This window comes from Chiloscyllium plagiosum, unplaced genomic scaffold, assembly GCF_037043375.1.
Source record: "Chiloscyllium plagiosum isolate Xiang-an unplaced genomic scaffold, Cpla_swu_hap1 HiC_scaffold_2, whole genome shotgun sequence".
Taxonomy (NCBI): domain Eukaryota; kingdom Metazoa; phylum Chordata; class Chondrichthyes; order Orectolobiformes; family Hemiscylliidae; genus Chiloscyllium; species Chiloscyllium plagiosum.
This window is the reverse complement of record NW_028270140.1, coordinates 100,741,302-100,764,967: the sequence shown is the minus strand read 5'-3', so window position 1 is coordinate 100,764,967 and position 23,666 is coordinate 100,741,302. Positions and strand designations below refer to the sequence as shown.

The window sequence follows — 23,666 nt, the reverse complement described above, 5'->3', positions numbered from 1 at the left end:
GGTGAATGTCCATTGAAACCTGATTTCTATGGATATGCAGCGTTTTGTAATTAGACTGCGTATGTAGTGTAGTCATCCAGTAACTATTGTACAAACAATTCCATTAAGTAGTGGGTAGGATTTCATGACCATGATTGATTTCCCATTTTAGCCGGAATGACTGGCGCTAGAGAGGAAAGAGAGAGAAAGTAATCATCTGGGGGCTAAACAAGTCTGTTTGGAGGACTGGATGTCCAGAATGTTCAGTAACTGTTATAGTAACACATTGTTAATGAAGCATTTATATATGTTGAACACTGCTTGTGCATATGTGTGTGGGTAATCTATCATCACAGGACCAGAAATGTGATGATTGGACTGTAAGTGAAATGCCGCTAGATCTAGTTTAACCTGTGGCAGAGGGTGTTCCTAAACAGAGAGAGGAAAAAAAAATCAGAGGGATTGAAAAAGGATACGCCCTAAACTGGAACTGACTACAACAAGTTTGGACGGAAAAGAGCCAGCGTCTGGGGTTCAAGGCTGTCAGAAGTTCGCCTGGGTTCGGCTTTGCGAGAAAGCAGTAACATCCGAGACAACATCGAGTCCTGACAACACGGCCTGAACCATGTCGCAGCCCAACAAAAGGAAAGCTAAAGAACCCAAAAAGGTAAAATAGGGTGGGGGCAGGCTCTTCCAGTGAGTAAAGCTTGGGGCTGGAATAGCAAGAACCGCGGTTGAAACGAGGGATGCCCTTTTCTGGCATCGACCGCCGCCGCTGTTAGAGTTTTTTTTCCCGCTGGAATTGATCGCTTGCACATTTGCGAAGTTTGCACATTTTCTCGCCGTCCTGTAATTCGACTGGGAGGAAATCCGCCACAAGGCGCAGAGTCTTGATTGAAAACATCCATCGGCATTCAGGGAGAGTTGACATCACTTATTCCATGAAGTGTCGAGAAGGCTCCCCTCCTCCCCCCACCAGCTCCCCTCGCCCTGCCCTACCCTACCCTGCCTCAGCTTTGGGCAGTTCAGTTACACCCTTGCTGGCTGGAACGCCCATACTGTTACACTGCGGATGTCTTCCCTGAACTGCCCACTACACAGACCAACACTGATCCACAACGATCAGGAAGCCGTTTCTCCTGTTTCCAGGTAACCCTGGTGGAGAGAGGGGGCTGGGAGTAGAATGGCTCCACACGGTTGGGACATTTCTGCCACTGGGGGTGTGTGTGTGTGTGTGGAGGGGGGCGGTGTGTTTTTGGGTGATGTACAGGCGGGCTGGAGCACTGCGGCTGCCTGTCTGAGCATGAGCAGTCCCAGCCCCAGCCCTGGGTCTCCGGGGGAGCTCGGCGGAACGAGGTCACTTTCAACCTTGTCGTGCCAACGGTGCCGCAAAAGTTTGGTTTCGCTGTCGGGTCGTTAAAATCCTTTGCTAAACACTTCCGCAAAGTTATGTCACTGTTGTATGTAGGAAGTCAGATAGAGAGCAGTTCCAGTCGATCATTGCTCAGTGCGTTTCCATGGCCTTGATTAAAAGTGGAACTTTGTTCCCCGGGACCTCACGTACAAATATTCGTACCCTCAGATATGACCAGAGGATTTGCAGTATCAAGACCCGTTTTAGTTGTCATCTATTACTGCACTAATGGTGACAAATACTTATATATATATATATATATATATATATCACATTCTCTGCGTGTGTCTGATAACTGTGGTCATTCCTTAGTTATTCTGCAAGGTGGTGAAGTAGATATCAGCATCTTGCTAGCCCACTTCAGAGGGCACTCATGAGTCAACCGTTAATTTGAAATTGGAGTTACATAATGTCTGGATAAGGATGATAGATTTCTTTACTTAAAGGACAGCAAAGTGTCAACCTTTTATGATGAGATGGATGCAATATGGGGCTACATATAATCCAGGACATAGTGGCTGGGTCCAGTTACTCGTAGGAGAGCTCTGTATCAGTCTGTCAGTAGTGGGGAGGCCCTGAAACATGATTCCTGCCTACCACCAGTGGGATGACAATTAAGCTCGTTGTTGACAAAATTGATACCTATTATCCCCAGAAGCTACTCCTTTCAATAATCTGTGACCATCCCCCTCCCTGACTCCTCCCCTGAGACCCCCATCTTGCCTCCACTGACCTGCGATCCCTCTGTGATCCTGGGTCTGCTTGTGTTGATGCCAATGATAGGCTGTAAGCTTCTGAGTGGCTGATAACTCTCAACAGTTTGGGAATGTCAGGAATCCACAATTGTCGACCCTTGTGGGAAGGCATGACAGCAGGCAGTTAAATGCCTGAAGAATACTTCATTTTATCAGGCTTTCCGACCTGAACTTCTGGGAGTTTCCCACCACTTCTCTAACTGTAGGCCTGACACATTGTCTTGAAAAGTCTAGGCCATAGTGCTTTGGAAGGAGCAGAGGGACAAGAAAGCCATATCTGCTTTCTGAAACAGTTTAATCCTGTAGTTGTAGGATGTGCGATGAAAGGCAGTAACAAGGCTCTGTCTAGAGTTAACTGCTCCCAATGCTTGTAGATTGTGGAACATGAATAGATGTTCAAAAGAGACAGGGAAGTATCAGTTTATAAAAGGATTGTAAGACGTAGAGATTTGTGCATAAGGTGTTGGAACTTGGTGGCTAGAATTCCTACCTAGTGAACTGAGTTAGTTCTAGTCAAAGACGTACAGATGGAGTCTTACTTCCGTTCTGTTCCCTGGCCACATGGTTAGCAGTGCTTGAATTCTGGTACATTTGCCTTGAAGTGCAGGAGAGAAACTTAAGGCATCCTTTACTGGTTGTATACATTTTGAGGCAGTGCAGTATTTTAGTTAATAGAACTGTCTGCAAAACATAGTGAATTAAGTGTTACTAAGTCAGTGACTTAGGTAAAGCTGAAGTTTAAAGTATTTTCAGTTTTAATTTACATTAATGGCTTGTGATGTATTTGAAACCATTATGACTAAAAAAAATGTCTTTAGGTGTATATTCCTAGAGTCACATCCTAGACTCAGTGCAAATACACTTACCTGTCATAAACTTAGAATAATCAAGCCCCATTTGAGACTAGAGTCAGCATATCTATGTGATTCAAAGGGAATGCTGTCCTGTCAGAGGTATGCTAGCTTTTGAGTGTTAAACCAAGATTGCCTTCTAACTATTTAATGATGAATGAAGAAGTTGTCTTTGCTAAATGTATTCACCAATCAACACTAAAATATTTTATCTCACTAATTAAAATGCAAACACGTAGAAAGGTTAAGGTATATTTGCACATACTGTGCAGGTATTACACATTAGACAAAATTGTTTTCTAAAACTGACCCTGCCATTTTCTGGCCTAAATGTCTCCTCTGTGGGTCTTTAGTTCTGAACATTATAGCTCCCAGTTGTCAGATAATGGGAGGATACCCTGGAGAATGTGTGTTTCAGCTTGAGGTTTGTTTCAGCTCCAGGCTTGGGTAATTGTTCTGGCTCCCTGACTGTGCTCTCCATTTATTGAGTGATTGCTCCAGTTACTCCTGTCCTTCATTCACAATGTTTCACTCCTTAGACAATTCTTTATTCTGGACTAGCTATTAACAATTCCCAGAGAAATTGATGATTTGAAATGGTTCTAGCAATGCTTTTAGTGTGAGAACTTGTCTTTATTTTGTCATGACATGATAGTTTGCTAGAAACAAGATTTGTTGTGTAACCAGCAACAATGGAAGTATTGGCTTTTTCTTCTATTGTATTATTTGCAGCACTATAACATTCTGAAATTGTGCAACTTTTGCAGGATATCAGTGCTCAGTGGCAAAAGAGTAATTATTGGATTGAATTAGCTTTATTGTCATACATGCTCAACTGAGTAGACAGAAAAGTGTACAAGTTGCTGCTTATGGTGCCACCTTAGGTGCAAAGGTCCCTAGGTACAGCTTCTTCAGTCACAGTTCTTAGAAAAATAGAGAAGTAAAAAGTCCAGCATTGCAAATTTTAGGAATAAACTTAAAAATGGAGAAAGAGAAAGAAGTTCCGAGCAATGATCTTCCAACCCAGTCGATGCTGGCACCTAGCCTCCAGTCGGCATCAGGATTTGACTCCAGACTATGCCAAGCTTCACCTCAGTGATCATGAGGCCGGGAGATCGCTCTGGAATTACCATGCCAAGCCTAGAGACCTCTACATACCTCCAGCAGACCACTACACGAGGCTGAGAGACTATCATGCTGGGCCATTGGGAAATCACTATGCCAGGCCAGAGGATGCCACACTGGGCCGAGAGAACACCCGGGATAACAATGGTGTGAGCAACATAGAAGGGAAATCGTCTTGCTGCCAAAATTCCCACATAAATCAAGCAACGCAATGTCAAAGTTTGGTGTTCCAATTATTTTGAGTTTTCCACCTGAAAATCCATTTATACCATCTTAACCGCATTAGGGCAGCACCTCCACTGCATGAACTGCAGTGGTACAAGAAGGTAAAAAAAAACACTGTCTCTATAAGCAACAGGACTTTGGCAAGATCATTGGTATTGTGTCCTGCACCTTCCACACACTTCGAAGTCTTGGTCACAGCAATGCTGAGCTGTGCAACTAATGGAGCTAAGTTTTAATGTTGGCTCTAGTAAACAGATTTCCACACCGAAGGATTACTCTGACATAAAGGAGAGGTGTTTCACATTATGGAAGAGAGTGTGGGTTTCCCATTTAACACCAGTGGAAAGGACTTTTTTCTCTGAGTACAGTCAGTCCGGGGAATTCCTCACCACTGTAATCTGTTGAAGCTAAGTCATTAAGTATATCTAATGCTGAGATGGATAGATTTTTAGTCCGTAAGGGAATCAAAGATTATGAGGAAAAGGAAGGAAAATGGAATTGAGAATTCATCATCTCATTGAATGGCAGAGCAGTCTTGATGGGTTGCGTCTGTTCATACAGTTTTTGGTCTTATAAGCAAATGGTACATTTACACTAAATAGTTTACATTGACAGTATACAGAACATACAAGAATAATTCTTTATGATGACCATATACAACTATTCAAATTCAATTTGTAGATCAGTTTTGTATGCAAACAGTAGGAGATTGACTTTTACACACAAAACATTATAAAATGGTATGAATCATTAATCGTTTTCATAAAATTGGTATCAATGTCTGGGTTCCTGGAAACATTGAACAGGGATAAAGGAGGGCAACAACACTACTTTTTAAGAGGAAGAAAAGGAAAAATGAATGTTACAAAAATTCAACTGCTTTACGTGAACAAGTAAGCGGAAGACAGGATGCCTGCCTACCTTTTAGAAATGTCTAGAGGGAACCAGGGTTAGAGCGAGTAAACAGGGAAGGGTGGGCTAGTGGAGATGGCTGAGCTAGAGAGGGTGGCACCTGGACAGGAGGCTTATGATATAACATTGAAAGCTGAAGTAAGCAGGGTCAACACACTGCGTACTTTCCCTGATACCAGAGATGCCCCTTCCCTCTAGAATCATTCAAGGGACTCGAGACACCAATATAAAAATGGGAGCTATTTCCTGAGAATGTTGTCAGATGCCAGACAATATGACCCATGAAAATTAATAATGAAAATACTGAGTGTTGCAGGTTTCCATGCAACCATTCCATTGCTTTTTTTTCCTCATGTTCCTTGTTGTCATTCTGAACTCAAAGCTTTCTTTTTGAATTATTAATACAATTCCAGTTGTGTGATATATGTTCCATTTCCATTGATATAGCTCAACTCCCATTCCCAAATCAGCAGTTCACCATATTATTGCTATGGTTGACGTACACATACAATGTATTTAAAATTAATTACTTTTTGGCCGAAGGTTAGGTGTTGATTTTTGAATTTGGCTATCACTCTGGTATGTGCAATAGTGCGTTGTTGATTTTGTTGTTTTAAAGGTGCAACATACTTACATTTTGGACAGAGGTATGTCACATTTCTATTAGATTGGCTGTGAAGTTTCTTTTATTCTTTCTAATTTTTTAGCTAACTTATCCCTTTCCAAATGTCTCTCCTCTTCTTTTCTCCTTGTGCCCAGACTCTTTACGCAACATCCACATTAACATCTTCCCCCCTGCCCCCTGCCATGCTCCTTATCCGAAACATTTTTAAAAAGACCAACAATGTCAAATATTAAAGAACCTAAACTCAAAAATGGCTGCAGGCTTGCCATTACCGCAGATCCTAACTTTGGATCATCTATGGACACTTTGAACTTTGCATTGCAGGAATTTATTTTCTAAGATGAGATACAGCCAAAAGATAACTGTCAACGTAAATGCAGTGGCTACCTGGAGAAGAAACTTGGAATGTCACATCTGAAAGCATCAAGGAAGCTTCTAAGTGAGAAATGCACTAAAAATGAACTGTCATCTCCTGTGAGTTTCTCAGACTGTGTACTTGATGAGAACTATGACATCAGTCTGGTTGCAAGACATGTTAACTTTTTTTTTCCTCTTTTGAGAATTCACAGAGACAGTTTAAAAGTGAGTTTCAACCTTGGTCGGTGTGCACACTATCAGGAGGTGGTATGCTGTAAAAGTAACAGTCAAAGTACCATCCAGAATCATCCTACTTCACAAGTAAAGGAGTTACTTGCTCTGAGTGCTGGAAGCCAGTCAGTAAAATGGACAAAAGAATTTTAGCTAACCTGCAAATCCAAGAATTTCCAAGTGCAGTGCTCAACTGTCAAAATTCCACTATTTACTGTTCACTACAGACTGATCTGTATACCTTTTTCCTTTTGATCTTTTGGACTTATTTCAGTGTGCATATGTATTACGTTATTGTTTCTTCTTGTGTTTAGTAACTGCTAAACTTACTTTTCACAATGATTATTGCTATTGAGACACATTTCCAAAGATAGTAATTGATTCTCATTAAAAACAAGGAAACTAGCATGATTTTCAATGGCTATGTTTTCAGAATCTTTTAAGTGTACTTCAGCAAAAATATATCACAAGGCTGAAGCATCAATGATTTGCAGATAGTGAGGAGTGCAGATGCTGCAAAGTCAGAGTCAATAAAGTGTGGAGCTGGAAAAAACACAGCAGGTCAGCCAACATTAGAGGAACAGGAGAGTCTACATTTCAGGTTGGAGGTGAATGTGATTGGTCAGTGCGAAGGGTGGACCGGATAGGTGGGAAACAAGATGGACATGTTAGGTCAGGTCAAGGAGGTGGGGTAGGGAGGGAGGGCTCGATGGGTAGGAGGGTTGGGGAAATTTAGAAACTGATGAATTCTTACATTAAGGCCATATGGTTGTAAGCTTCCGAGGCAGAAGATGGATTGGTCTCTCTCCATGCCCTATCTGAGAGATGAAATTCCTCTTCACCTCCACTTTAATTAGATTAGATTAGATTAGATTAGATTACAGTGTGGAAACAGGCCCTTCGGCCCAACAAGTCCACACCGACCCGCTGAAGCGCAACCCACCCATACCCCTACATTTACCCCTTACCTAACACTACGGGCAATTTAGCATGGCCAATTCACCTGACCTGCACATTTGTTTTTGGACTGTGGGAGGAAACCGGAGCACCCGGAGGAAACCCACGCAGACACGGGGAGAACGTGCAAACTCCACACAGTCAGTCGCCTGAGGCGGGAATTGAACCTGGGTCTCAGGCGCTGTGAGGCAGCAGTGCTAACCACTGGGCCACCGTGCCACCTTTGTTTAACTATGCTCCTTAATTCTAGATTCCCCATGAGGAAACATTCTTTCTCATTCTTTCTCTCTCTTTTTCTCTCTCTCTCTCTCTCTCTCTCTCTATTGATCCTGAGGAGCTACTTCAAAATCATGTGTTTCAACTCACATTCTTCCCAATTCAAGTACTTTTCTAGGAGCGGGTAGGGGCGATGAGAATATTCTCCTCCAGTGGTGTGTGTCCTTGGAAGTCTGTTCCTCAAAAGGAGGAGGAGGAGGATGGGGTTCATTTGAATAATTTTAAGGCAGAATTAGATTGGTTCACTTGTCAAAGAAAAATCTCTGGTCAATAGGACAGGAATATGGAATTCAAAATACAAGTAGTTCAACTGTGGTCTTATTGAACGATAGAGTTGATCAAGAAGCCAAACAGCCTTCTTCAGCTCCTCATTTGTCTGTTTGTGTTCATAAACGTTCAGTTGCTCAACCTGCTCAACCTTTCCATGTAAAGTAACCCTTATATTTCAAAGATCAACCCTGGTGGATCTGCCATACCTTGTACAGAGGAACCGCGATTATCCGAAGGACACGGGCGGGGACCATTTCGTTCGGTTAATCGAATTCCGGATAATCAAATGCCAGATTACATAGTTTTGTCGAGTATCAAGACATTGCGATCTTGCCGGATAATCCAATATTTGAATAATCGAGGTTCCTCTGTACATAACTAAGGAGTCTTAACCTACATCTACACTACTGTAATCCTAAATTTTCTCTACAATGTCCTGTAACAAGACTTCCCTACATTTTACACCTCATGCCTATACTGACGTTGATCCATATATCACCAAGAAGATCACAAATCCTTGTTGAATTAGCTGATACTTGGTTTGTTTGGTGGTAAATGCATTACATTTGTCTTAAACACCGCCAATTTCAGGAGCGGATATAACGACTAGGATTGAATCCCTAATAATAAAACAGGTACAAAAGGATAGTGCTGGAAATATGAAGCAAACAGAAAATGCTGGAAATACCAAAAGGTGATTGGAACATATGTAGAGAAGATTTCAGGTTGAGTCTGTTTTTGTAACATAATGTACCATTGACTTCTGAAAATAAATGCATAGAGGTCAGGTAAAATAAGAGTGGAATTGGGAGTAATGTTTTTCTCATGAGGCAATTTTTCTTCCACCTTCCTCACTCTTTAATGCTTTAATAGCATAACATGTTTGTGCTCATGTCAGTCATTATGCACCTATCCACTCCAGTTCCATTTTCCTGTACTGTACTTTGGTAGCTTGTATGCAATGGTGTTTTAAATGTTATAGAGCTATAGAGACATAGAGATGTACAGCAGACAGACCTTTTGGTCTAACTCATCTATGCCAACCAGATATCCTTTATAAATCTAGTCACATTTGCCAGCATTTGGCCCATCTCCCTCTAAACACTTCTTATTCGTATACCCATCTAGATGCCTTTTATATGTTGCAGTTGTAGTAACTCCACCACTTCCTCTGGCAGCTCATTCCATACACACACCACCCTCTGCAAGAAAAAGTTGCCCCGGAGGTCCCCTTTATACCTTTCCCCTCTCACCTTAAACCTATGCCCTCTAGTTTTGGACTTTCCCATCCCGGGGAAAAGACCTTGCCTATTTATCCTACCCATGCTCATCATGGTTTTATATATAAATGCCTTATTCTTTATCCTATCTACCTGCGACTCCACTTTCAAGGAACAATGTACTTGCAATCCAACGTTTCTTTGTTCAGTAACACTTCCTTGGTCCTTACTGTTAAGTGTATAAACCCTGCTCTGATTTGCTTTTCCAAAATGGAGCACCTACATTTATCTAAATCAAACTCCATCTGCCACTCCTTGACCCTTTGGCCCATCTGATCAAAATCCCATTGTACTCTGAGGTAACCTTCTTCACTGTCCATTATATCTCCAGTTTGGTGTCATCTGCAAACTTACTGACCATAAATGTTGATCTAAATACTTCATTACAGTTCCAGCTGGGCCACCATTATTTCATGCAGAGAGTTCCAGGTACCTATCAACTCTGGATGAATAAAATCTTTCTAAAACCTCCTGCCCCATAGCTTGATCTATGCCCTCTGGTTATTGACCCCTCCACCACTACACTTCTCATAATTTTGTACCTCAAATTGCAAACCCCCATGTCTTCCCTGAAAGTAAAGAAAACAATGACATCCTGTCTAGTCTCTTTTCATAGCTGAAACACTCCAGCCCAAGGACACCCTTCCTTGCTCCTGTATTCAGTGCTTTGATTAATAAAGGCACGTATCCTTTAGAACTTCTTAATCACCTTATCTACTTATTCTGTTGCCTTCAAAGATTTATGGATTTACACATCAAGGTCACTCTGATCTTCTGTACTTCCTAAGGTCTTTTTAAAATTAGAATCCCTACAGTGTGGAAACAGGCCTTTCGGCCCAACAAGTCCATACCGACCCTCCGAAGAGTAACCCACCCTGACCCATTTCTCTACCCTATATTTGCCCTTGACTAATGCATCAAACCTACACATCCCTGAACACTATGGGCAATTTAGCATGGCCAAGTCACTTGACCTGCTCATCTTTTGGATTGTGAGAGAAAACCAGAGCACCCGGAGGAAACCCATGCAGACAGTGGTTAGCACTGCTGCCTCACAGCGCCAGAGACCTGGGTTCAATTCCCGCCTCAGGCGACTGACTGTGTGGAGTTTGCACATTCTCCCCTTGTCTGCGTGGGTTTCCTCCGGGCGCTCCAGTTTCCTCCCACAGTCCAAAGATGTGCAGGTCAGGTGAATTGGCCATGCCAAATTGTCCGTAGTGTTAGGTTAGGGGTATGGCTGGGTTGCGCTTCAGCGGGTCGGTGTGGACTTGTTGGGCCGAAGGGCCTGTTTCCACACTGTAAAGTAATCTAATCTAATCTAAAAAATGGGAGAATATGCCAACTCCACACAGACAGTCACCCTAGGAATTGAGCCCAAGTCACTGGCACTGTGAGGTAGCTGTGCTAACCACTGAGCCACCGTGCCGCCACATGTCTTACCACTTAAATGTGTGTTCCTTTGCCTTGTTAGTCTAAAATGGATCAATTCACCATTCGAGAGTAAATTTCAGTTGCCACCGTTCTGTCCATCTGAGCAGTCCATCTAGATTGTCTTGTAGTCTAAGGCTTTCCTCCTCACTATTTACCATACAGGTATTTCCATGTCATTTGCAAACTTACAGGTCATACATTCTACATTTGTGTCTAGGTCATTAATATAGACAACAAACCACGAAGGATCCAGTATTGATTCTTGTAGCATGCCACTGGACACAATCACAGAAATACCTTTCGAATATCCCTTTCTGCTTCACGCCACAAAGCCAGTTTTAGAAACAATTTGCCAAATTGGCCTAGATTCTATCTTACCATCTTGGCCAGTATCTCATGAGATGCCTTACCAAAGTCCAAGTAGACAATATCAACTGCATTACCTTCATCCACACACCTAGTTACCTCCTTGAAAAACTCAATCAAACCTGCCAGATGTGATCTTCTCCTGAGAACGCCATGCTGACTGTCCTTGATTAACACTCTGAGTGGAGATTAACTCTGTTCCTCAGAATATTTTACAGAAGCTTCCTTTTACTGCTGTTAGAATTACTGTCCTGTAGTTTCATGATTCATGCCCACCACCATTTTTGAAGAATGGTACCACATTAGTTGTCTTTCAGACCACTGGCACCTCTACTGAAGCTAGTGAAGATTTGAAAATCATGGCAGGCCCCCTGCAATCTGCTCCCTTGCCTCCCACAGCAGCCTGGGATACATCTCATCTGAGTCTGGGGATTTATCCAATTTTCAAGCCTGCCAAACCTGCAAATACCTCTTCCATCTCAATGTTAATTTGTTCAAGTATCATAATCCTCTCTGATTTTTATTCCCAGATCATTCTTTGCTATCGTGAATACAGATGCAAAGCACTCATTTAAAACCACAACAACGTCATCCATCTCCATGTACAGTTGGTCATGTTAATTCTTAACCCCTACTCTTTCTCAAGTCATCGTCTTGAACTTAATCCAGTTAAAGTATCTTTGGATTTTCCTTTACTTTTCCTGCCAGTGTTTCTCATGCTTCGTCTTTGTGTTTTCCTCAGATTGGTTTTGACCAACCCTCTGCACATTCTGTATGCCTCTAGGGCCTCCAGTTTTTTTGAGACTTCTATGAGAACCTGTTCGTCCTGCATTCTCTCTATCTCCTGTCTGAATGAATCCCAATGCCATAACATAACTTCTCTTACAAGTAGCTGCTTCCAAAGAACTTTGGCCAAATCCTATTTTACCAAATCTATATTGACTTGCCTCAATGCATTACTTTATTTCTGGTCCTTCTTTGTCCTTATCCATGATTACCTTAAATCCTACTGAGTAATGGTCAATCTCACTAAAATACTCCTCCATTGACACGTCTGCCACTTTCCTGCTTGCTTCCATAAAATTACACCAAACACAGCAACTTACTCCTCTCCCAACACACACACACACACACACACACACACAGTGTTAAATGTGCTAACTTGAACAGCTCTCCTGGCTACATTTAAGAGTTCCATCTCATCTAAGCCTTTCACTCTCCATCTATCCTAGTTAGTATTCAGGAATTTGAAATTCTCTATTACTCCACCATTATTTTTACACTTCTCTGAGATTTACCCACATATTTCCTTTTATCTCCTCCCTAACTTGATTGCTGTACCCCCACTTTTGTTTTTATCTTCTTCTCACAAGATCTCAACTGAGGAACTGTCTCAGATATTATCGCTCCTTATTGCAGCAGTTGAACAATATTGTTACACCATCTATTTCCTTGCAGCCTCCTTGCCTTGCCTGAAGATTCCACACTCTGGAATATTGAGCTGTCAGTCCTGCCCTCCCTCAAACATGTCTCCATGAGAGCAATGACATCATATCCCCAAGTATTAATCAACACCTGGACTCCTCTGCCTTACATGGAAGATTGCTTGCATTAATCTAAATGCTATCCAGCCCTGTTATTTGCTGGATGGCTTGTTTGTGATGCAGAGCAATACCAACATCACGAGTTCAATTCCTGCACTGGCTGAGGTTACCACGAAGGACACTCGTTTCCAACCTCTAATGAGACTGCCTTCTAGTCTGATTGATTTCTACTTAAAAATTTGGCCATGAATCATCCCCTGTTGTACCTCCATTGTGTGTTCTGACCCCCTGCAAAATTAGTTTAAACTCCTCACTTTAAACTTGTTCCTTGAGAGGATGCAGATTTGGATGGTACTTTTGAAGGAGCCTTGTGAAGTTGTTGCAGTGCATCCTTTAGGTGGTTCAAACTGCACTATGCATGTTTGTCAGAGGTGTAATCATTTAATTTGATGAATGGAATGCCAATCAAGCCTACTGCCTTATCTTGTCAAGCTGCTCTAGTGTTTTTTTTAAGAGCTGGGCTTATCCATACAAGTGGGGAATATTCCATCACAAGTGGGGAATATTTGTGACTTGTGCCCTGTAGATAGTGTACAAGCTTTGCAGAGTCAGGAAATTAGTTACTCACTGCATAATTTTCAGCCTCTGACCTGTTTTTATGAACATAGTATTTGCATGGCATGTCCAGTTAAGTTTCTGGTTGATAGTAATCCCCAGCACATTGATGGTGATGGATTAAACAATGGTAATACCAATCAATGTCAAGGGAACATAGCTACATTTGCTGTTGTTGGAAACCAGCATTGTCTGGCATGTGTGGCGTGAATAATATCTGCCATTTATCAGTCTTAAACCTGAATGCTTTCCAGGTCTTGCTGCATGCACAGACAGACTGTTTCAGCACCTGATGATATGTGAATGGTACAAAACACCATGAAATCATCAATGAATATCCCAACTGCTGACATGATGGAGCAAAGATTCATAGGTAGAATTAGTACCCTGAGGAACTCCTGCAACGACATTCTGGGACTGAGGATTATATAATTGCAAGTAACTTTCTTTGATTTCCTTGCCCATGTTTGAGCTAATGTCATTAGATTTCATGGAGCCTGGTGTCATCGTTGAGCATTGTCAGGGCCACTGCTTCCCAACTGTGTCCTACTGTGTCATCACCTCTGATGGGTCTGTTCAACAGAACTGATCATTGCCAGTTTGATGATGGATGAGGCTGAGGCATTGCCAATTATGATTCCGGGAGTATATCTAATGCTTGAGTATTCTGTAGGACAACCGTCCCGATGTTGGCACAAACTGACAGCTGTTAGTCATAAGGACTTTCCCAGGTTGACTGGAAATGATACGCTGTTTTCATTACTGGTGGCAGGTGGACCATGTGGTTTTATTGCTTTTGTCATTTCTGCATCAGTTTTGCTAGGTCATTTCAGAAGACAGTTATGAGGCAACCACATTGCTCTGTTTCTAGTGTTGCATCCCATCCAGACCAGGTAAGGATGGGAGTTTCCTTTCACTAAAGGACAATAAAGAACCAGATAGGTTTTTAAGACAATCGAATTGTTCACAACCACCATTGAGATTACCTTTAATTCCAGACTTTTAATTAATTCACCCAGCTATTGTTGAGGGGTTTAAACTTGTGCTGTCGGGTCAGTAACCTGAGGCTCTGGAGACTATTCTGATGATATTACCACCAAGCCACCATCCCCTGTGGAATTTATGCTCCGTTCTCTTCTAAATTTGAGATAAGCATTCATCTGTTTCTATTTTCATGAGAGCGTATTTCTGTCTCCTTGTCTGAGCCAATTGGAGCAATGTCAAGTGGATTTTCTTTTTGGCCCTTCATGAGATAGAAGATGAGGAGGAATTTGTCCTCTGCCTTATAATCTAAGACTGTCAGGCACAGGCACAATGTTTTGGAGGTGGTAGAAGCTGATCTTTGCCAAGGGGTAGTTGCAGAGATGGGCCATTTCTAAAGGAGGATCTGAGAAGTCTTTTCATAATTGCCATCTCTGTCTGATGGCTAAATTTTCTTTTAAAATAACCTGGTGGGACGAATGACAGAGAGATAGGGACACTATCACAATGACACAAGACTGCAATTAATTGAATTTAAGTTCTACCATCTGCTTTTGTGGGATTTGAACCTCTATCCCCAGAGCATTAGTTTGGGTTATTAGGAGAAAGTGAGGACTGCAGATGCTGGAGATCAGAGCTGAAACATGTGTTGCTGGAAAAGCGCAGCAGGTCAGGCAGCATCCAAGGACCAGGAGAATCGACGTTTCGGGCATAAGCCCTTCTTCAGGAATGAGGAAGGTGTGCCAAGCAGGCTAAGATAAAATGTAGGGAGGAGGGACTTGGGGGAGGGGCGTTGGGAATGCGATAGGTGGAAGGAGGTTAAGGTGAGGGTGATAGGTCGGAGAGGGGGTGGGGACAGAGAGGTCGGGAAGAAGATTGCAGGTCAAGAAGGCGGTGCTGAGTCCGAGGTTTGGGACTGAGATAAGGTGGTGGAGGGGAAATGAGGAAGCTGGAGAAATCTGCATTCATCCCGTGTGGTTGGAGGGTTCCTAGGCAGAAGATGAGGCACTCTTCCTCCAGGTGTCATGTTGCCATGGTCTGGTGATGGAAGAGGCCAAGGACCTGCATGTCCTTGGCGGAGTGGGAGGGGGACCCCACCTTTTCCTCCGCTACATCGATGACTGTATCGGGGCTACCTCATGCTCCCACGAGGAGGTTGAACAGTTCATCCACTTTACTAACACCTTCCACCCCAACCTCAAATTTACCTGGACCATCTCAGACTCCTCCCTCCCCTTCCTAAACCTCTCCATTTCTATTTCGGGCGACCGACTCAACACGGATATTTACTATAAACTGACCGACTCCCACAGCTACCTAGATTACACCTCCTCCCACCCTGCCCCCTGTAAAAACGCCATCCCATATTCCCAATTCCTTCGTCTCCGCCGCATCTGCTCCCAGGAGGACCAGTTCCAATACCGAACAACCCAGATGGCCTCCTTCTTCAAAGACCGCAATTTCCCCTCAGACGTAGTTGACAATGCTCTCCACCGCTTCCCGATCCTCTGCCCTTGAATCCCACCCCTCCACTCGCCACCAGGACAGAACCCCACTGGTCCTCACCTACCACCCCACCAACCTCCAGATACATCGTATCATCCTTCGTCATTTCCGCCACCTCCAAACAGACCCCACCACCAAAGATATATTTCCCTCCCCTTCCCTACCAGCGTTCCAGAAAGACCACTCCCTCCGTGACTCCCTTGTCAGGTCCACACCCTCCACCAACCCAACCTCCACTCCTGGCACCTTCCCCTGCAACCGCAAGAAATGCAAAACTTGCGCCCACATCTCCCCCCTCATTTCCCTTCAAGGCCCCAAGAGATCCTTCCATATCCGTCAGAAATTCACCTGCACCTCCACACACATCATTTACTGCATCCGCTGCACCCGATGTGGCCTCCTCTACATTGGGGAGACAGGCCGCCTACTTGCGGAATGTTTCAGAGAACACCTCTGGGACACCTGCACCAACCAACCCAACTACCCCATGGCTGAACACTTTAACTCCCCCTCCCACTCCGCCAAGGACGTGCAGGTCCTTGGCCTCCTCTATCGCCAGACCATGGCAACATGACACCTGGAAGAAGAGCGCTTCATCTTCTGCCTCAGAACCTTCCAACCACAAGGGATGAATGTAGATTTCTCCAGCTTCCTCATTTCTCCTCCCCCACCTTATCTCAGTCCCAACCCTCGAACTCAGCACTGCCTTTTTGACCTGCAATCTTCTTCCCGACCTCTCTGCTCCCACTCCCTCTCCAGCCTATCACCCTCACCTTAACCTCCTAACGCCCCTCCCCCAAGTCCCTCCTTACTACCTTTTATCTTAGCCTGCTTGGCACACCTTCCTCATTCGTGAAGAAGGGCTTATGAACGTCGATTCTCCTGCTCTTTGGATGCTGCCTGACCTGCTGCGCTTTTCCAGCAACACATTTTTCAGCTTTTGATTATTAGCCCAATTACATTATCTCTATATAACCACCTCTCCTTCATCCAAGACCCAAGATAGGACGTCTATCACATCAAGCAGTATGTAATGTATTACCACTTGATCAGGTCCCTGAGATTGTTGAAAGAGAAGGGGAGTTTATCAGTTCCAAAAAGAAAAAAAATGGGGAGAGCAGGAAAGTGAGAAGGATATCCCCAATTGAAGATCTAATTAGCATCACTCTCAGAGCATGGTCTTAATCCAGTGACATTTATTGGAAGGAAGGAATTCTATTCAGTGGAAATGCAACTCGTATCAGAATCCTGTCACACAGGTTTGTGCAAAATACTGAAAGAGAATCTCAATTCTTTATTCTGACCGTTGTGACAGTACTACAATTGACTGAGAGGTAGAAAGAGATACAGCCAAGGAGAGATGGCTGCTGGGAGGCCAGGATATTCACTGATGTCATGTGCATCCCATAAATACTAGCATGGAGAAGATTCAATGAGGTTAGTTCTGCCGTCAGGTCATATCAGGTATACCAATGGCCTTTGAAGCAGCAATTCTTGCTCCTTTATAAATAGCCACGCTCTTTCTCCACTCACCGGGTGTTGCCTGCTTTATAAAATTCTGGTGTTGGCAGAGGCATTGTTCCATAGTATTCATTAGGAATATGTGTGGGATTGATTTATACTGCTGCATCCTGGCTGCCACCAGGTTTTGTGAGTTAACGATGCTGGCAGATCCCTGACAGATTCCCCAAGAAAAATTTTTCTAACTTATCTTTCCTTAGCTGCTGTTTAAGTGTTTTCAGTTTTAAAAAGATATATTTATATCCTTGCAAAAAGTCAAAAATATTTTGGTGATGTTGTATGTGTTTGTTTCAGAAATCTGCTGTCAAGCTAAAATGCAGCTGGGCAACACATTTATTTTCTGCTTAGAAGTGAAATCGTCATTTATCCTTAAACACTCCCTGCTGTGAACCCTTCTACTTTTACTTAGTTGGCTCATTGGAGATTCTCTCACTATCCTATACATGCTATCTGTTCTTTGATACTTAGACAGAGGCAGTATTTAGTACATTGCCACCCTTCCTGTCCTTTTCCCCAAGCCTCTCATGCAATTATGGCTTTCATATTGACAGAGAAGGGAAGACAGCCATAAATGCCATTAACAACTGCCTGATGCATCGTTATATTTTCATGCACTTGTTTTTACATAGAATCTCTAAGTCACGCTGGTTGCTGTTTACAAAAACAAAGGCAGCAAAGCCGAGTGTTGAAACGAAAGTATTATCTCACTTCAGTCTGTGGCAGGAAAGGTCTTTGCTCACATCATCCTGAACAGGCTTATCATTGTGACTCAGTGTGCTTTTCGCCCAGATTGCATTACTGTGGACAAGCTTTGGGAAAAGAGAAAATGCCTCCAGGAGAACATGGCCCTTTGTTTTTGTTGCAAAGCCCTTTGACACAATCAGTAGGATGGCTCTCTGGACAATCCGAGAACAACATAGTTACCAAAAACAAATTGTCAAGGGCATGTTTCACGATGGAATGGTAGGCTAATTCCTTTTAGATGGTGAATTATCAGCTCTGTTTGACATGTGGAATGGAGTTAACCAGGGCTTTGTTTGTGCTGCAATGTTCTTTAACTTGCTCTTCAACTGTGACCTTAGATTGTGAAGGATCTTGAACAGAAAAGTTTAGCTCTGGTATTGTCTTGATAACTCACATATGAGCTATAATGTCAAAAAGAAACATTTCTGTGAAACTCATCCAGGACCTTCTGATGTTCATGCCCAAATTACTCACAAAATTAGAGACTTACAGATCATTCCGAGGCTTCAAACCTCGAAGCATTGACCATTAGTCTTGGAAATATTGAGATTCTGTACTATCCTTTGCCAAATTCAACACTATTCAGCCAACTATCAGTGACAATGATACAAAGCTGATGAGTGTTGAAATCTTTAAATAGCTTGGAATAGTTATCTCCAATGCTTGATAAAGAGATGTCAGCAAGGTATTTGGAAGGTTTTGACCAGTGTACTAAACGACTGTAGCGTTAGACTGTCCCCACAGATCAAGGTGTACAAAACTCTTGTCATTACTTCCCACCTTAATGACTGTGAATCTGAACTCTCTACCATGAACATATAAGGCAGTTGGAACAATTTCCTGTTTGTGCTCTTCACTTTATCTTTGACATTTGCTGACAAGATCAGGTTACAAAATTCAAAAATTTAGACTGAACCCTGTTAGCAAGTCACATAATCACACAGCATGCAAAAAGCCCCTTCCGTCCAACCAGTCCTCGCTGACTGTAATCCCAAACTAAACTAGTCCTTCCAAACATTTCTTATTCATGTACTTATCCAAATATCTTTTAAAAATTGTAACTGTACCTGCATGCACCACTTCTTCTTCTTGAAGTTCATTCCACACTTGAACCACTCTTTTTGTAAAAATTCGTCCCTTGTGTTTTTTAAACATCTTTTTCCTCTCACCTTAAGAATATGCCCCCTACCTAGGGAAATCCCCCACCTGAGGGAAAAGACTTCGGCTATTTACTTTCTGCATGCCCCTCATGATTTTATAAACCTTTCTTTAGGTCACCCCTTAACCTTCTACACTCCAATGAAAATAGTCCCATTCTATCCAACCTCTCTCTGTAACTCAAACCCTCCACTTTGGACAACCTCCTGGTAAATCCTTTCAGAATCCTCTCTAGCTTAATAATATCCTTCCTGTAACAGAGTGATCAGAATTGAACACCGTACTCCAGAAGAGGCCTCACCAACATCCTATACAATCTCATCATGACATCCCCAACTCCTAAACTCCAAAGTCTGAGCAATGTTGGCAAGAGTGCTAAATGTCTTCTTAACCACTTTGTCTACATGTGATGTAAACTTCAAAGAACAGTGTACCTGAACCCTTCGTACACAACCATGCGGACTATCCTTAACCTTTCCTTATGTCTCCAAATGCATATAAATCTTATCTTTCAGAATCACCTCCAACAACCTATCACCAAAATCAGACTCACAGATCTATAGTTCTCAGGCTTTTCCTTGCATTCTTTCTGAAACAAAGGCACAACATTAGCCATTCTTCCATCATCCACCACTTCAGAATTATAAATGATACAAATTTTTCTGCAAGAGGCCCCGCAATTTCCTCTCTTAATTCCCACAACGTCCTGAGATACACTAGATTAGGCCCTCTACATTTATTCACCTTTATATTTACTAGGACCTCCAGTATCTCCTTAATGTGAACTGTTTTCAAAATATCAATATTTATTTCCCTGAGTTCTCTAGCCTCCAGTTCATGCTGAACTATCCATTGTCTAATTTAGCCCCAGCTCTTTTTGATATCTGGTGTGGTTTTTCAGAGGAAAACATCAGATGAACGAAAAACGATTCCTTGGGATACTCTGATTTCCTCCCACAGTCTAAGGATGTGTAGGTTAGGTGGATTAGCCATGGGAAATGCAGGCTTATAGGGATAGGGTTGCTAGATGAGTCAGGGAGGGGTGCTCTTCAGAGGGTTGGTGTGGACTTGTTTGAATGGCCTGTTTCCACACTGTAGGAATTCTATGAAGCCTCCATTTCTTTCTCCATAGTAAAAACTGATGCAAAATATTTATTATCTCTACCATTTCCTGAGGTTCAACATAAAGAAGACCTTTTTGATTTTTAAGGGGTCTACTCTCTCTTTAGTTGTTCTCTTGCAATAGAATCTCTTTGGATTATCCTTAGCCTTGGCAGACAAGATTATCTCTTATCCCCTGTTGGTCTTCTTGATCATCTTCTTAAGAATGCCCATACACTGTTTATACTGATTAAGAGATTCATTTGAACGCAGTTGTCAATATCTAATATATAATTCCTTTTTATTCTTGACTAGAACTTCAATATCTGTATTCATCTATTATTCTGTAATCCTACCAGTTTTACCTTTCAATCTAACAGGAACATAACAACTCTGAACTCTCATTATCACACTTTTGAAAGCCTCCCACTTTCAGGCATGTCTTTACCTATGAATAGGTGAAGGTGAGGACTGCAGATGCTGGAGATCAGAGTCTAGATTGGAGTGGTGTTGGAAAAGCACAGTAGGTCAGGGAGCATCCAAGGAGCAGGAAAATTGACATTTCAGGCAAAAGCCCTTTATACTGATTTTCCTGCTCCTTGGATGCTGCCTGACCTGCTGTGCTTTTCCAGCACCACTCGAATCTAGCCCCTTTTCCTGTGAACAGTCTACTGTTTACTGGTTGGCAGTTAATCAGATTGTTGCTTTATTCTAGGGTAAAGAAATTCTGTATAGAATTGATTCTGGAAGAATTTGATTTGAACTTTTGAACCTTCTTATCTTGTACCATTAAAATTTGCCTTATCCAGTTAAAAACCTTAACCATGGAGGGCTTATCCTTTTTTATAACTATTTTAAAACTAATAGAATTATGATCGTTAGACCCAAAATGTTCCCCTACTATCATTTCAGTCACTTGTCCTGCCTTATTACCCAAAATAAGGTCAAACTTTGCTCTTTCTGTGTAGGACTATTTATAGATTGATGAAGAAAATTTTCTTGAACATATTTTACAAATTCTTCAACATCCAAACCTTTAACACTATGGTAGTTCCAGTCAAAGTTCAGAAAATTAAAATCACCTGCTATTACAACATTACCATTCTTACATGATCTTTCTACATATTTGTTTCTCAATTTCCCGCTGACTGTTGGGAGACCTACAGAACAGTTGATTGAGGTGGTGTTCCTGGAAGTCCAACAGTGCTAGATAGGCAGATAATTAGAACAAAGGACCATTGCGTTTCAAGACTGTTGCTTCATAGAGAGCTAGCATCTGGTAAAATAAACCAAGATTGATTGTGCTTATGGAAAACCTGAAATGGTGCAGCATCAAACTCCAGGAGCTGAAAGAAACAGCATGATAAAGAGTTCTCTGCAGCACCTTGGACTGTAGCGTTTTTGAAAATGATTGACATCAGTGTCACAGAGCAGCATTGTCCATGTTGCCCCACCTTTTTCCAAGTCTGGGTATCCAGACCAGGGCTACATATATATCAATGGTGAATATAGAGACTGTTGAGTCTACGTATTCATCATTGCTTTCAAACTCAAATGGCAATTGTTATCATCATGAACATTAGAACAGGCCATCAGTCCAATTGGACTATATTGGTAGTTGGTTGTGTACCATAGGAGCTAAATCTTTATTCATTTAGAAAGGAAGAAAAGTTGTATGTGGAAACTTTTGTCATGTCACATACAAGCAACTAAATTGAAAAATGTTTGCAAAATGGTTTTATGAAGTTGTACAATAAATATAAAAGGATATTAAAAGAGGAAAGTCTTTGCTTTGTGAGTTAACTTGCAGGACTTTAAATTGATTTTGGTGATAAATTCTGTTGCTGCCTCACACAATAAATCATGTCCACTGCTGTGTGAACTTTGGTAATAACGAATCTTTTGTAGTTGGGTATTCAAAAAGTTCAAACCCAATTTCTGTGTCTCTCAAATCATTTGATTTTCAGATTGAGAAAGACTTGCAGTAACAGGAAAAAAAATCCTCTGATTAATTTTGTTGTGTATAGTGACTTCGTTGTTCATAGAAATTGCAATTGTAACCTTTCAGAAAGTGAGTTTACATTGAGGACAGCAGGGTTCCAAATGGCTGTTTACTGCTTGGCAGTTAATCAGATTGTTGCTTTACTCTAGGGTAAAGAAATTCTGTATAGAATTGGTTCTGGAAGAATTTGATTTCAAACTATACCAAGATTAAGCAGTCTTACAAAACTTGAGCTGGTGTCTTTTTTTTGGGAGTAAATCAGGCTTGTAAATCTTTTTGTCTGAGGATTTGAGTGACAATCTAATAGAAGTGTTTAATGGTCCATGTTTGTATTCGTGAAACAGAGCAGCAACTGAATGCCATGTGGAAAGCAAAGTGTACAATCAATTACTGTGGGATGAGGATTAACTTCAGGGAGGTGAGAACAAAAATAATTGTGTCTCAAAAAGTAGATGAAAGAATTGACACATATGGGTTGACGAAATAAGGAGAAAGTAGTCGATAGTGTCATGATATTAAATTATTGGTATTGATTTACAAACCACCTTGTTTAGCATTCTGTTCTGTAGTACTTGTAAATGCATATCATGTGATTTTCTCTGTTACATGGATGGAATAAGTAGCAAATTTCAATACATTGTGAGCCTCAGTATTGATCTGTAGCTGAGTGCTATGTCATATTGAAACCAATACTCATGGGCTTTATTGAACGTTTGTATAGTTTTGTGTTAAGTTTCCAAATCAGTATTATTTAAAATTCTAATTACAAATATTTTGTGCACTCAAGTAATATGATTAAATAAAAATTTTGATTTAGTTTAAGACTACTGGAAAAATAACACGAGTAATAAAACGTACAGTTAGGCTTTTTAATGAACCAATTGAAACCAAATTTAAACATGGCAGCTTCTTAAAGAGGAACTATAAAAATATCAAATCACAAATGAAACTTATAAATTTAAATTTAAATCTTGTCTCGGGAGTGATTGTACATTCCTGGCCCTCCAGTTCCCACTTGTCACAGAAGTTCTGAAGCATAAAACCCAAGTACATGCAGGCCCACATATAAAACAAAGTTGAGAAAGGTGCTAGGGCAGGTTCAGTTGAGGCATTCAAGAGTGCATCAGATGGTTATTTGAATAGAAATGGCGTTCAGAAATAGCAGGTAAATTCAAGAGCTTGAGGCCAAATAATAATGGACTGAATGGCCTCCAGTGTTGTAATGACTTGGTGAGAAATAAGCAGCTAGGAGGGTATTTGAATCCATGGATGCAAGGCACAATGGCATAGAAATCTGTGACTTTAACTTCTTCGGCATCGCATCTCGTACAAGATCTGCCTTTATGCTGCAGCTTCATGTTTAGTAAATACAGGATTTCAACTCAGCAAGATAATAGCACGTTACTGCTAATTGGCATCATTTATTTCAACATTTATATG

The 23,666-nt window shown here is 41.7% G+C and overlaps 1 protein-coding gene across 2 annotated transcripts in view; it reads left to right on the top strand.

Moving 5' to 3' along the window:
* The first annotated feature begins 250 nt into the window (after positions 1-250).
* Positions 251-23,666, top strand: part of cast (calpastatin) — a 218,472-nt gene continuing 195,056 nt past the window's right edge. Inside the window, exon 1 of one of the 2 annotated variants that reach the window (XM_087999011.1) lies at positions 251-646. In XM_087999011.1, coding sequence (XP_087855137.1) covers positions 605-646 — 42 coding nt within the window. In that variant the 5' untranslated portion in view covers positions 251-604. The remainder of the gene's footprint in view (positions 647-23,666) is intronic. The other variant, XM_043709721.2, reaches the window with a different exon arrangement.